A 15,134-nucleotide genomic window follows, 5' to 3' on the forward strand; every position below is an offset into this window, starting at 1 on the left:
ATCTTCCCTCTTCCAGACTCCTCCATGGCCGACACATCTGGTATAGATGACCCTCTGGCGGATAGAGGGCCCGAGCTGAAGGGCACCACGACGGCCCTGCTCGTTCTCGCGACCGTCTTTGTTGGATTCCGCTTCTGGGCCCGTTGGACCGTTGGATTCAAGTATGGTCTCGACGATTGGTTCATGGTGGCCGGCTTGGTACGTCCTCACTCGATCGTAGAGACAGGAGAGAGACTAACATGGCGTTACTAGGTCGTTACCTTCGCGGCCGGAGCCATCAACTATGCGAGTGAGTATGCGTAAACACAATTACTGTTGGGCCTCAACGGCTGACCTTGACTGTAGTGATTGGGTCGGGTCTCGGTCGTCATGCCGCTGTTCTTTCAACGGACATGCAGGTCGAGTTTCTGAAGTTGTTGCTGGCCTTTGAGTGCGTCTACGTCACGGCAGTCATGTTCGTCAAGGTCTCGCTGCTGCTAATGTACTGCCGCATCTTCCCGTCTCGCAACTTCAAAATTGCGGCCATGACCCTTGGTGGCATTACCATCGCTTGGTGGATCGCCATCGTCTGTGTGTGCATCTTCCAGTGCAACCCCATCTCCAAGGCGTGGTTGCCCTTTATCGAAGGCACCTGCATCGACCTTAAGGCTTCGTTCATCGGAAACGCAATCCCCAACATCTTGACGGACGTGGCCATCCTCTGCCTGCCTGTCGGCCAGGTGTGGAAGCTGCAGGCTACGCTGACGCAGAGACTGTCGTTGTGCTTCATGTTCCTGCTCGGTGGATTGTGAGTGGCATCAAACCAGGGCGGACAAGACTTGTTCACGCTGACATGCACATAGCGTCCTCTTTGCCAGTATTTACCGGTTCACGACCATCATGCAGTTCCAGCTCGCGGACACTACCTGTAAGTCTTGACCGTGGATAACAGCCGAGCCCCAATGCTGACCATGTCCAGGGACGCTCGCCACTGCATGCACATGGTGCGTTGTTGAATGCGCCTGCGGCGTCATTAGCGCGTGTCTGCCCACCCTCCGCCCGCTCATGGTCAAGATCTCGTCCCAGTTCGGCAGCATTGCGACAAAGTACAACATCTCGGGAGCGCAGAGCGGCGGCCACTCGAAGGAAGCCAGCCGCGGAACTACCGAGCTCATGACGATCGGAGGCGGCGGCAAGTCGGCTGACAGAGGATTTAAGCGCCTGGGAGCTGAGGACAGAAAGTACGGCATCACGACCAACATATCCACCCGCCCCGGCGTGGCTACTACCAAAGCCCCTTCCGGATCGGACTCGGGTTCCGACTTCTCAGTCAAGGACGGTATTCGGATCAAGGTCGATCAGGAGGTCTGCTGGGGCGAGAATATTTCTCAGCAGAACCTGGCCTATGACTCAGAGTCTGCTTCACGGGGCGGTTCCTCGCACATGGGCTCCAATCGCGTCTGAGGTCACCAAGACTGTACCAAGCGTGGAGGATTACCGAGACTATATCACGCATGGAGATACAATTCCATGCCCCCCCTATTTACAAAAAAAGCAAAACTTAAGTTTCATAGAATCTAATATAGCAGCCGTCCCTGCCAGTTCGGCAGACGTACATTATTCTGCCGCATCCCTGGCTCGACTACTGATAGACTACCTCTTGTATATCGTTGTGATATCCGGCTAGGCATCCACCTCTCTAGTTTTGTACTCAAACATGGCATTCGACTCGACTGCACTTTCGTCTACCAGCTTATGGGCGGATTCAACGCCGGCCACAGGCAGTCTGAACTCGAATTTCTTGCCATTCGCCGGACCGCTGCCATTGATTTGGTAGGGGAAGGGGAGGTACTCCGGCAGCAAACCCAGCTGGCGCAACGCGGTTGCCTGGTCCCAAGCGATGTGCTCGTGGTGGAGATGATCTCCCCGCACATTCACGACGCTCGTGAATGGGATTGAAAGATGCTTTCCAGTAGGTGGCACGCCAGGGAGTCTAAGAAACAGTGTTAGGACGACTTTCCCGTTCGCGTTGGTTGACGGGTGCTTACAGCCAATCAATGGCTTTGTCGTGAGTGCATTTGAAGACGAACTCGTCAATAACTCGATCGATCCCTACCGTACGGCTGACCAGCTCGAGCTCGGTATCATCAGGGTTATTGAATATGAAGTGGTCTCTGTAAAAGCTTGTCAAACGCCCTCGACCCACGCCGCCAGTAAGCGTGGGAATATGATTGACCTGTTGTTGCCGTCAGAGATGTTCCGACATCACTACACCTCCAATAACCATACTTACATAAGGCTGCTCGACCATGGTGGCCATGGTCTTTTCAACATTGCGCTCGCCAAACTCGAAGAGGGTGTGCTCCTCCCAGACGGCTTCGAGGTCGAAGTAGGGCCCGCCGAGGATCGGTTTTAGGAACGTCAACGTGCGGGTGTGCGCGAGCCCGGCAGCATTGGCGTTGAAGTTTGGGTGGCTGGGTACAACGAAGAAATCACGGGCAGCAGGATACGAGTACGTCTTCGCGGTAGAGACTGCCTTCGGCGCTTCGGCTTGGGTTCCAGGGAGGTGAGACAAGGTGGGAATCGCGAGCGCCTGGCCAAAGTTGAAGAAGACTGCGGCCTTGATCTCGGAATGATTTGCCAAAGCGTCCGCGACCTGCTGAGAAGAGGCAGTGAGATGTGCTACCGAGCGGCGTCAGAAGAGACATCTCAACAGGCTTGCCTGGACGCACGACGATAGCTTACCAATCACGCCGAACTTCTCCTTGTCATCGCAACTGTCCAGCTCTTTCAGACTCTGGATCGCCGAGGAGACACGCTCCGTAACGTCGCCGTCCCCAGGCGTGACAATAACTTGCGCAACAGCGTAGCCTTCTTCGGCCCATTTCTGAGCTGGAGGAGGATCCATGATCTTGTCGTGCTTGGACAAGTCGATGCCCTGCTCTACCAAGATAAGAAGGCCCGGGCCGTGGCCTCTTCGCGACAGAGGACGTTGAACCGTAACGGCAGCCATAACGTCTTGGGCTCGTTTTCTCAATCCTGAATCAAATAAAGTAAGTACTGTTTAGGGGCTAATGGCCTTTGATGGAGTTGGCAAGTTCGCTACGCGCATGGCATCGGCTCCTATGACCAGCTCAATCGGAAGGTGAAATCAGGCGCGCCTCCACTTGGTGCAACCCCCGCTCGAGATACCTCCAACTCCATTCCCAGATAAGGCATGTCGACCGGGTTTGGTTGGCCGGTCCCATGCAGCAACCACAACCTCGGCCAATTGCGACCGTCGCGATGAGTTTGCGTCTGCCAATGCGGTGTTGCACTTCCAAGTGGCCGCGGGAAAGAGTCCGTCAACGCTTCTTGGCGGTTAGTAATCATGATTGCCCATCAGCAGGTTGGCCAGCGTCGGTGGGAAGGGCAGAATAAGAAAAACAAGCTGGACCGGAACGGTCCACGACGAAGACAAGCAACTGTGCCCGGATTCCCCCCCGATGGCGCCACCGAGTCGGGAGCGTGGGGTGTCCCGTCACGGCGCCATCACAGATTCAGTGTGGATCCTCCCGATCTCAGGTCCCTGCATGGTGGCGCGGCGCATGGGATGTGGGCAACCGCACGTACGTCGCCCAAGCCCACGCATTTGGGAACGCGGAACCATGCGGGAGGTAAACGACTGTGCGCATCTACGGTAATCCCACGACACAGAATTCGGTCACCTTGAACTCAAAACACCGTGCTCTCTGTCCCACCTGGCAGCCGCGCGCAGCAGATACGACACGCAGCTCTCAAGTGTCTAAATATGGACATGGACCCCTTGTTCTGCTTGCGACTTGTCTCCGACGTAAGGACAACTCTCCCACTCCATTTTCATTAGCTTCCTTTCTGTGGTTATTCTTCTTTCCATTGGCACTGTCCATTTCCTTATGGCGACTTTTGGAGCTGCTCGCTGTACTTGCAACGTCTGCCTCGACTGCTTCTCCATGACCTTTGCGGGGCCCACCGTCTGCCCTACAAGATACGTTGGACGCTTTGTACAAAGCTTTTGCCTGTGGCGCCAGCTAACCATTACTAACTGTAACAAGGACATACACAGTCTTACTTATCAATCTAACTAGTCTCCAAGGGCACAATCGGACTGACCAATCTACGCAGGGCTGCATCGACGTGCATGGACTTTTTTGGGGGCAGATCTTCCAATAGTAATTCCGTCGCTCCCTACGTTCCAGCTTCGCCTCCCTCCAGTCGCTTCGCTCCTTATAACCTGTCCACATAGCTCTGACTAGCCGTCTTTCCCGACGACAATCACCTTCCTTGAAGTCTTGGACGATCAACCGCATAGCCCGCAGCTGTGAAGAACGTCCCCAAAATGGTTTCGGCTTTCCCGGTAAACAGGCAAACCTTTGTTGGGTTGATCGCCTTCCTCTTCTTCCTGTGGACGCTGTCGACTTTTACCCATTCAACGTCTACAACGCCAACACATGTCGTGAGTGTCTGATAAATCCTTCCCGACGATGTTCTCTGACTTGATAGACACACGAACAGACAGGAAACCAGCAGAGCCAACCGGACAGAAAGCCTGCGGACACACCCGACTACAGCTCGACAGATAAGTCTAGGCCAGGCGCGGACATCTCTCGGCCAGAACAGCCACCCCAATATTCACTCCCGCCATGGTACGAGAACGATAAGGAGAAAGCAGCGAGCGAGGCTTCCAAAACGTCGCCCAATGTTGCACAACATTCCACGAGCGCAGGTACAACAAAAGCTGGGAGCAAGAGCGAGCATGCCGCAGCGTCAACCAAACCAGAATCGTCCTCGCTCTCGAAAGCACACGACAGGCCTCTGATCCTCTATGCGTTCGCCGAATCCGACGCCGCCCGCGAGAACCTCAAATTCTTCGTCAACCAGGGCCTGCATGATGCCGCTGACTTCATCTTCATCCTCAACGGAGAGACGAACGTGACCGACACGATTCCGGAGAAGAGCAACATCAAAGTCATTAGCCGTCCCAACACATGCTTCGACCTCGGCGCGTATGGCGAAGTCCTCCGTAAAGATGACTTATACAAGAAGTACAAGCGCTTCATCACCATGAACGCGAGTATCCGTGGCCCGTTTCTTCCTCACTGGGCGCAATCATGCTGGAGTGACCTGTACCTCGGGCGTCTTACAAATGAGGTCAAGGTAAGGCCAACGCGCGGCCTGTCTCCCAACCATTTGTCTTGTGCTGACGTTGGCATCAGCTGGTCGGTATGACAGCAAACTGCTGGCCCCAATTCCACGTGCAGTCCATGATCTGGGCCACGGACGAAACGGGCATCGATCTGCTCCTAAATCCACCTCCGGGCTCCTCCGTAAAGGACCAGTTTGGCACCGAAAACGATCCGGTTGGTTTGGGCGGCTGCTATGACGGCTGGAACCAAGCCGTGCATGCCGAGATTGGCGCCACCAGCACGTTCTTGAAGCAAGGGTACAAGGTGGACCTGATGATGACGGCATTTCATAAGTCGAAGAAATACATCGAAGAGTGTGATTCGTCGCAGAATGGCGACGTCCTCTGGAACGGGAAGTACTTTGGGACGAATGTCCATCCTTACGAGACCATCTTCATCAAAGCCAACCGAGACATCGACCCTACGCTCATCGAACACCTGACGGCGTGGCAGCAAGCATCGGGTTATGACAGTTACTCGGCTTGCAAGGCAAGCTCATGAAGGATGGAAGTAGTTGTTTGACTGGAGCTTTGGGACATTGGATTTGGCGCTTGCGGTTATGGCTGTGGATTTTGGGCTGCTTTTTTGAATACAGACAGAGCGTGGTGGGAAGACGGACGTTCTGGTGCTTCTCTCGAGAGTTGTCAATGTGCTAACAGGTTCCTAAAACAAAACCAAATAGACACCTAGCCATGCACTTAGCCGTCTGCGTAGCTGTCCTACGTCGCATCTATTGCTCAATGTGACTTTGCCACCAAAACGTCTCACGCCCGACACCTTAGCTGCTGGCCTAGAGGTTGCCCGTACAATCATCGGCTTTAGAACAATTGGGGTCGTCACCCAGGAGCCGCCGTTTCAACACCAAAAGCAGCCAGCAACTAGCCAGCATTGTTCTTCACACGTGTGGCAGGTTGCCAACTAGATTTTAGAAGTTCCATACCGATCGCACGGCATAGACATCCTGCCGATACCAAGAAGCGAACCTATCCTTTGCTACTTCCTCTCAAAGCCTATCCATAAGTCAAGTCAGCCAGAACTGAAGTCTCGCATAAGCAGTTTGCGGGGGCAAGAAAAGTATACATGGCCGTGGGTTAAGTAGTTATGTATTGCGCTGCTTCCTGCTTCCTGCGTAGCACGAACCTGAACGTCGAGGGGTTGTCAGTCCTAGACTAGTCGGTGGCCATAGAAAACTAAACAACCATGATCCACTCGCCCTATCTCCCCGGATGACCCAGTCGTCACTAGTTTCCTACTAGTCATTGATGCTTTCATGCGTGTTCCTTAGCTACGCCGATGCCGGACATGGCCAATATCATCAAGACTCTTCATCAACGCGCCGTGTGGTCACGGCGCGCTGATGATGTTTCACTAATAACTTAGAAGCCAGATCAACAACTCCCGGGTGCTTCGGGTTCGAAATATTCCTTTGTCCACTGAGCCTCGGATGGACTTGGGTTTCCTCGAGCCGGGGACTTTACTCGAATGCGCCTGTTAATATTACGGACTCGCGCCGTGCCACCAGTGATTGACGAGGTAAATTCCGCTGGGCACAAAACAGCCGTGAGATAGCCTTTTACATGACGCCGTGTGAAGATGCAAGTCCAAAAGCACTAGAAGCGATATATTTGCTAAAACTGTGAATGTCGGATCCTGTAGACCAGAAGTGAACCAAGTAGAAGATCATCATTCCTATTTCGGCAATGCTCGACTGGTACAGGCTATGACAGCACAGCCAGCTCCAAATTCTAGCCACTAGCGTGACTCTTGAGAATCGGTAAAGGCTCTAAATGTTTTGGGGATGGAGGTATTGAACCATTTTCGAATAGTAATGTTGTGGATGACAATGGCCTTCACGTTTCACGTTGCTTTTTATGTTCTGTGCCATTTATAAAATAGCTATCATAGTTTGTATGTAAGTGAGGCAAAAACTGCTAGTATTGGAGAGGGGAGCCGAGAAGGAAGATAGTGAACGGTACATAACATTGACTCTAACAAGGATTACGTTTTTAAAGTATGTGCAGATCCTTCGATTCACAGAGATGGAGATAGAAAAGGGCTGAGTACTAGGCCTTACATGGAAGGTGACTAGTAAATGCTGCAATTACTCGTTATCTGCATAAGAAGCGAAACGTCGCCATACCCCGAAATGGCGAAGTTCTTCCATATGAGAGCAGTTCCTTCCTCTCAAAGCCTCCACTCTAGTCGGCCTAAGAGCCTTCGGCACCGCATTTTCTCTCGCAGTAGTAATCGAAACAACAAGCAATGGGTTATTATCAATGTTGTGCTTTGGCAGGAATGTATTCGATGACATACCTCATCGCCACCGATATGCCAATGGGCGAAATTGAATCGTAAACCCTTCTAATCTTTGATAAGAAGACGTAGCCGGTGCCTAACGCTTGTGGTTTCGAAACGTACGAAATGACAGTCGGGGCATTGCTCCCATTGTTTGTTGCCGGTGTTGCGGTGTAGGTAAAAGTCACAAGCACACTTCGTCGCATCAGGAAGAATCCGGTATTTCTTGGACCACGTATAGCTGACGCTCCACCCAGTGCCACCAACGGGCTCGCTGGATCTGTCGGTGACGCAGACGGCGATACTGTGCAATCTAGCAGTAGCGCTGGAGATACAATTCCAGCAGCGAACATTCCAGAGGATAATGGGAAGACAAATACAGCGGTCAGAGCGGCGAAGCAAATGAGCGACGTGATCTGCATGATGACTTTGAAAACTGAAGTGGATGAGTGTGATGTGTTTGGAGAAGAAAGCTTCAGGTAAGGTTGTAAAGAGTTGAAATGCAGGACGCTCGGGTCATGGAATAACCTGAGTGGACGTTGAATACTAGGGATATAAACAAACCCTCAACAGTATTCACTCGTCCAATGGAATACGGGGTAATGATAGCCCTTTTTAGTACACCTACAGGCGAAGACTGATAACAGGTCATGTACGTGATGTGTAATGGATATCTTTCGGCAAGGACCACTACACGTCACCAATAAACTAGTTGTGTGGTTATTGTGACAATATTGGGTCTATTGAAAAGTCTGTAGCCATCTTCCCAGTCATCGAGAGCCTGTTCTCGAGCCGTCGTCAGGTGTCAAAGGGGGAAGACATGTTGGGGTCCATAACATAAAGACCACACACTGGTAATGTTCCTGATAGCCTCCAATAAACGAAGCAGGTTCCCTGACTTGATTCTTGTCGCATCCCGAAGCCCGGGTCGCCAATGTTTCCCAGACACTTATATCCTGTTAAGTCTTCGCAGATAACTCAAGCATGTTTAACAAGTATCTTATGTTCTTCTACGTCCAGTACCCCTGGGCGCTCACTGATCCCGTGTATCACGTTAATTTCTTTCGAAAGATAGTTGGACGTCTTGGATAATCAAGCAGGGTACTCAAACTGGCCTTACAACTTTCACTCAAGGCTGAAGAGATACGTTTCTCCGCATAAAGCTAGAAGGATGCGTTCCAAACGACAGTGCACACTAAGTAAACAAGAAACACAAGCTCCTTTCGATGGATGAACCAAAATTTATCTCCTCGAGCCTCAAGCTGTGGTTAGTCAATTATTTGCGAAGATGCACAGTCGTCTAGCTGCTACATGCTAGCCAGAATACCCTATTGAGGAGTATCCATCACAGCATCGAACCCTTCTATGCCACCTAATCATGCAATACGAGTTGAGTATACATATAGAATCCAGTGCTCAACTCCATGAAGCTGGACATTCTGTTTAGGGTCGTTGTGCTATCAACTGGGTTCATGAGTTGTCAGGGACCGAAGGGCATCGCCGGGTGGGCGCCAGGGGCCACCAGCGCGGGCTCACTGGAACGGAACATCGTTAACATGGGGCGGCCTTTTAAGGACAGCTGGACAGCTACAGTAGGGAGGAGAGGGGTAAAATCGAATGCTAGTCATAATTGACCCCTACGTGCAGCACTCTGTTGAACCCTAGTACTCCATACGTTCCCAGCCTTCTGACATGAGTGCATATCTCCATCTAAAACCCATCTGAACTGCAGGTCCGTGGCATATTTCCAAGAGCCCTGTTTCGAGTGACAAGACAGGTAGAAAGAAAGAGGCTAACATTATATAGTAGAGTTAGACTAACCCACATACACTTGCCTATTATACATAACTTCAGAATCACATTGTGTCGGAATAGCTCTCGCGCGCTGCTGGAGGCACACGATGGTAGGGGTTGACCGTCAATGTATTGTTGCCGATAATGTTCTAAGTCCTAGATATCTGGCAGATCTGGCCCTTGTATAGGCTGGATCCTGCTGACTAATGTACAGGTGGCATTGCTGCTTGGATACGTACGAATGCGTGCAAATCTCTATTCCAACACATTGCAATGTATCGCGACATTTTGTGGTTTTTACTAGGCATAACTCATGTTTTGAAAACAATGTGATCAAGGCGCCAGGTCGAGCTGCGACTCATGTCACGTGTTACGTGGGAAGCGAAAGATCTCTGAGATTGCCGGTCATCCGAGATAGTCTTTGACTCAATCTAGGAGTGATGAATCAATATCCAAGGCCCGTGATAGACGACAACCAATTGCATAGTTATCATGTCACGTAAATTCTCGTTACAAGATATTATAAAGATCGACAAATTTTCGACATCAACCTTTCTGAGCACACCCCTCGTGACACCTCAGTTCCATTTGTAGTTTGTATAGCCATAATAGCCCCAGTCTCTCCTTCAAAAGGATGCTCTCCCGGTTCGCCAGCCTGCTTCTCACCGCCACTGACAATGCAGTGCCCATCATTGAAGTCGATTTGGGTACCCATGGCGGACCCGCTCAGGTTCGTGGACCTGGTGAGATGCTCCTCGTTAACGGAAGAAAACGTCAGGAATACCTGGGACCTGTTCTTTACAAACGGATAGCAACCTGATGAGAAAGGCGCCTTTCAGTATTTACCCACGGGTTTCTTAGAGAAATTGGTGCATTCGAATAAAGATATTGCTGACTCCCAAACTCTTAATGGAAATTCTCGGTGAGACCGCTTTTGACGAGTTTGTCCTGCCCTTGCCTCACGACCGGCCACTTCTAAACGACGAAACACACTGAAGAAACAGTCTTGAAGTGTATCGGAGTTCAACGCAATGGACACTGTAGGCTCATTGATGAACGAATTGTCGTTATGACGCAACGGAGCGAATTTTTGCGAAACTGTACTTCTCAGAATAAACTCGTTTTTGCGAAATTGTGCTTCCCAGAAAACATTCTTTTTTCCCATGATAACAACCCAACTGCACAGCTCAATGAAGAATCCAAGCGTCTTTGCTGGATGAATGACTGAAGGCAAAGTCAGCGGCATTGGTCTCATTGAAATCAGCAAAGCCAGGACTTTCTGCAATTACAATGGTCATGTGGTGGCAGACTGAGCTCAGTCATTTCGTGACAGAGACACTCGCAAACAGATTTACATCAACGGATTGGGACTTGAATATAGACCAATTTTCCTTGCTGTTGTGGCGTTATAATCAGAAAGATAAAGGAAGAAGGAAAAAAACCTGCTGTTGTAGCCAATATCTCTTGTAGTTGCCGACGGTCCTTTGTTGCGATTAACTTACCGGGGAGACCTACCGACTCGCCGTAGCACTCATACTGATCACAGATGCATGCCTCCTCGCAGCCACAGCCACAATTTGGTGCTGACACTAAACAAGATATGTTGAAGCTGCTGGCATTCCGTCGTTTGAGTAACAGTTCTATGTCTGAGAACATTACGCATGCGGTACGTCTGATGCATAGTTGCCAAAGGATTTGGGCCTGGAAATCGACCATCACGCAGGAAGTGATGAAAAGGCACCTTCGGGCCAGTACGTCGAATCTAACAATGTGAGAGAAGAGGGTGAGGGCTCGTTCGGGATTCTGGGGCGGAGCTCAGGAACACGGACTGCGCATGAGAGGGGAAGTGATATCGGTACAGGGAGGAGATATTAAGATCAACGGTGCCTTGGTACAACAGCTCTGGTTCATCGCCCGAAAGATATGCCGAACATGGGATGATTGAGAGCCATCTGGAACTTATTGGCAGCTCAACCTACCACCAGATGAAACCTATCTGAAAGAGTAACAAGCGTTCGATTTGAAAGTGAAATTTCTTAATAAGATTTTTATTAAGTATTTTTAAACCCCTATCTACCAAGTACCTGCTTGCCGTAGACCAAGGACCGGGGTCATGATTACTTGCAGAGAGAGACTACGTCTTTCCCAGCAGTAACCGCCTGCTGGAGGAGACCCCCCGCTTTCTTTACTGCCTCATCAGTCCTGTAACGCATTAGCATCGAACCGAAAGCTTTTTATGGTTTATTGAGAAGGGCGTACTGGTCGCCCCCTTGCAGAGCCGCGCCGGTTGCCTGAAGGCCGGTCCCAACGCTCGCGCGGTCCTCTGCCGCCGCTTTCTGGCCGGAGATCAGAGCCCCGCCAATGTTCCCGATCGCGTCGCTAGCCTGCTTGAGGCCAGCCGCTGCAGCAGTCTTTACGTTGGCGTCCTTAATATCGCCGACAGCGTCCTGGGCCGACGAGACAGCGCCTACGATCTGTAAGCGGGCAATGTTGCAATCGAGGCCCCCAATTTGACGGTACTGAAGAACACCTAAGAAAACGTATGAGTACTAGCCTAAGCTTACAACTTAAGGATATACTTGCGAGCTTCAGTGAGAGCAGTGGCCGCTACGAGGAGTGCGGTGAAAACCTGGTTGGCGTGCATTTTGTGAAGGAGATGAGGTGGAATGGTACTGCGTCTGGCAAAAATGTAGAAGAGAAGGCCGACCTGGGCTCTTGATAGTTACAGTTGGTATTAAACAAGTAAAGGAATGCTGACAGAAAGAGATGAGATGGCGTGGGATTGTTCAGATAGCTTCGAGAAGATGGGATAAACTTCCTTCTTATCCATGATGTTTGGATGACCCGACCCTGGTGAGTTAGCTTCTAGACGCATAGTCGCTAAGTGTACCCTATACCAAGACGCTGTCCGCGGATCAGTGGCGCCTGTGGTGCTGCTATAGCTGCCAGGATGCGATCATTGTGGCTGGACTTGTAGCCGCTCTACGTACCTTGTACTAACACGCTGTCCGCGGAGCCGCGTCGTCCTATGCTGCGACTGTAGCTGACACAAGATAGCGCCATACATAGGACGAAGTTACTGTAGTTAGACTTATATATGCTTGATCAAGCGGGACCTGCCAGGGTGACAGTTTCAAGATGCCGGTGAGTGTTAGAAATGTTCTTGTGTTCGACACTAGTGTAGCTAGTGTGAGTTGCCACAAGCCGATTGTGAGGTCCACAATCTTCAATTGCAAACACGTGACATTACTTGTTATCTATATAGTATGGAGGAACAGCATTGTATTGGCCCTCAGCAAGAAGAGGGCCAGTCTTGAATGTGCCTAAATACCTATAAATGTTGTTTGTTTGACTTCTACCTGTGCTGCTTTGCCTCGCTGTCTCAACTGTTTCGTTGTATGTGCTCACTCAAGACGCCGCCATGCTACCAATTGCCCAAGGCCATTGCGGCCCATATCGCCTGTCAGATCCGAAACGGCTGCCGAGAGAGCTGTATCATGGATAACCGCTGGTACCGGCGGCGTGTGGGGGTTCGTCAAAATCCCAGTAATAAAGTGGCTTGTCCGGAGGGTAAAATAGGAGTGTGTTGTGCTCTATTAATGCAGCCAGAAAGCACCACGGAGAAAGGCCAAGAAGAGTGTTCCAAAACCAACAAGATACGTGTCAGAAAACAAGGAACAAGCTTTTAGACTATACAGCCTTTGTTTTTGTTTTTAAGTTTAAAATAAACTATACGTTCTATGGCCGGAAAGTTAATCAAGAGACTTCAAGGGTATGTCAGGGCCGCATACTTCCCCTTAGGATGGCTTGCCGGGGCGCTGCGTATCAAGCAGGCTGCGCCACGAGCCACAAGGCCTACCCCGTCGTCCATCGCGAAGGCGTTCAAACAACATCAAGTGATGAACACAAATCATAAGGCAACGCTAAAACAAGGCATGTTTACAAGTCTTGCCATCTCTTTTGGTCATTCTTACGTGTCTCAGAACAAGTAAGACCTAGAGAGACGTGGATGACAGATGGTTTGGCTCGGCCAGCAATCCGTGCTCTGCACACTCGTTGCTCTTCACTCGGCACAGGGTTGTCATCGCAGTGTGCGGCATCACAGCCATAATCCACTCCGGCCCTCCGCAGCCAAGCCCTCCGGAAGCAGGCCCCGATATCCAACACAGACCGATACAGAGCCTAGCTCTCCTCGGACACCAGCGGCCGAATCAACTTGGACACTTCCATCGGTGCGCCCCTCTCTCCCGCGATCTCAGCTACGTGTAAGCCACTCACACGGAACCACGGGTCTCAGCCGCGCCTCCCTCTCAGTCGTAGACCTCTCCCAGCTGGCCATTGACCGCTCGAGATATAATCGGCAAGATTCACGTCGCCGGCAACGCCGAGATCTGGTCACGAAGCCATCCAGCACCCACCGGGCCGTCAAGCACGGGTATACAACCCCGGACGAAGCGGCAGCGAGGCCATCCTCGCACTGTAACAGGACCACGGAACGACCGAGTTCTGAAGCACCTACGCCGCGAGTTCGCCTCCGTCGTGTGCATCGAGTGGCCGAGGGACGTCTTTCACCATGAGAAACCAGTTCGCATCAAGTCCCTATTTAGGACTTTGTGCCAACAGCGTCGAAGATGAACAGGGGTCCCCTGCCAGGATCCTCGTGGTGCCCGAAACCAAGGGTTCCTCACTATGGGATGGCAGCGCGGGTGGGACGTCTCGCTCATCGGCTGTGGTGTGGCGGTGTAGGAAAACGGGGACGCTGTTCAGGGGGAGCGAGTAAGGTGTCGCTGAGGCATTTGCTGCGGTTTGCGTTCGAATGCAAGTGCCGCGTAGCACCGGTATTGCGATGCCCAGACACGGCCACAGAGTAAAAAGCCTGCCCCAGGGGTCAGTACCATAGGAGAGAGAAAAAGAGTGGGAGGGCTGAGAAGCCCATGGCTCGTAAAAGAGATGCGCGCCCTCAAGGAAAGTGATGCAGGGCGTCTGCAAACGTCTCGCGGGGGTCATTCGTCTGCGCCTCCAAGCCGATATCCTCACTGGGTATTTGCCTCTCGGGCGGCATCGAACACTTCGTAGGGGCCAGAAATCATGACCCAGTTCGTGCAGGAAAGGGGCGACAAGCTGGGTGGTTGGGACGTCAGGGACTAGATCACCCGCTTCAACAACTCCTTTACCTCGGACTCAAACCCCATCGAATTCGGCGCGTTCTTGACTTGTTCATTGTCACTATGAAGCCCCGAGGCTAAACTTGCATGACGTTCCGCTGACCCGATCTACCAAGCGAGGCACAACTATTACAACTCCAGCAGCGCCGGCGAGCACGCCCTCTCGGAGCTCCCGGGGCCCCTTAAACAGCCCTCGGTAGGGAGGCTGAACGTCTACGCCGTGTTGGTCGAAGCCGTGCCCCAGTTGGTGCACAGCATCGAGGCGTGCCGGCCCTTCCTCCGTCATAAGCTCGCAGAGTAAGTACCACCCCGCCGAGGACACGCGGGCGACAAAAGAGAAGGGGGACTGCGGCGACGAAGGTGCAACGGAGCCTTTACCGGAAGGAGAACATGGCCCGCCGTGCGGGACCGCCTAATCGACAAGACCCAACGGGAGGCCGGGCGGCCGTTCAGTCTGTGTGATGTACGCAACCCCGGGAAGCAAACCTCCCTATACTCTGCTCCCTGCTGAAGTGGCCGTTGGCGCGTGGGGTCGTATTGAGTCAAAGATTCCGGATTAAACCAGCTAGAGCCTAACTAAACGACCCGAAACCACGCCAATGGTTGTAATGCATCACAATGGCACGCTCGCCTCATCCACAAAAGAGTACTGGAAAACCATTGGGTTGAAACTCCGGGTATTGCAGCCATTAAACAC

At 51.8% G+C, this 15,134-nt stretch overlaps 4 protein-coding genes across 4 annotated transcripts; 2 read left to right on the forward strand and 2 right to left on the reverse strand.

Annotated features, from left to right (window-relative positions):
• Positions 1-24: 24 nt before the first annotated feature.
• On the forward strand, positions 25-1,443 carry ColSpa_06866 (satratoxin biosynthesis SC1 cluster protein 4; the record flags this gene model as incomplete). The annotated part of the gene is made up of 5 exons (XM_049273078.1): positions 25-198; positions 253-289; positions 346-787; positions 858-907; positions 959-1,443. 5 exons carry the CDS (start codon positions 25-27, stop codon positions 1,441-1,443), a joined length of 1,188 nt encoding a protein of 395 aa, XP_049129035.1.
• Positions 1,444-1,662: 219 nt separating this feature from the next.
• Positions 1,663-2,992, reverse strand: ColSpa_06867 (uncharacterized protein; the record flags this gene model as incomplete). The annotated part of the gene is made up of 4 exons (XM_049273079.1): positions 1,663-1,972; positions 2,028-2,215; positions 2,273-2,661; positions 2,725-2,992. 4 exons carry the CDS (start codon positions 2,990-2,992, stop codon positions 1,663-1,665), a joined length of 1,155 nt encoding a protein of 384 aa, XP_049129036.1.
• Positions 2,993-4,336: 1,344 nt separating this feature from the next.
• On the forward strand, positions 4,337-5,684 carry ColSpa_06868 (uncharacterized protein; the record flags this gene model as incomplete). The annotated part of the gene is made up of 3 exons (XM_049273080.1): positions 4,337-4,453; positions 4,513-5,154; positions 5,259-5,684. The coding sequence occupies 3 exons, from the start codon at positions 4,337-4,339 to the stop codon at positions 5,682-5,684; spliced, it is 1,185 nt and encodes a 394-aa protein (XP_049129037.1).
• Positions 5,685-11,506: 5,822 nt separating this feature from the next.
• ColSpa_06869 (uncharacterized protein) lies at positions 11,507-11,916 on the reverse strand (the record flags this gene model as incomplete). The annotated part of the gene is made up of 2 exons (XM_049273081.1): positions 11,507-11,746; positions 11,902-11,916. The coding sequence occupies 2 exons, from the start codon at positions 11,914-11,916 to the stop codon at positions 11,507-11,509; spliced, it is 255 nt and encodes an 84-aa protein (XP_049129038.1).
• Between the last annotated feature and the right edge of the window lie 3,218 nt (positions 11,917-15,134).

This window comes from Colletotrichum spaethianum (assembly GCF_022836535.1).
Source record: "Colletotrichum spaethianum MAFF 239500 DNA, contig17, whole genome shotgun sequence".
Taxonomy (NCBI): Eukaryota; Fungi; Ascomycota; class Sordariomycetes; order Glomerellales; family Glomerellaceae; genus Colletotrichum; species Colletotrichum spaethianum.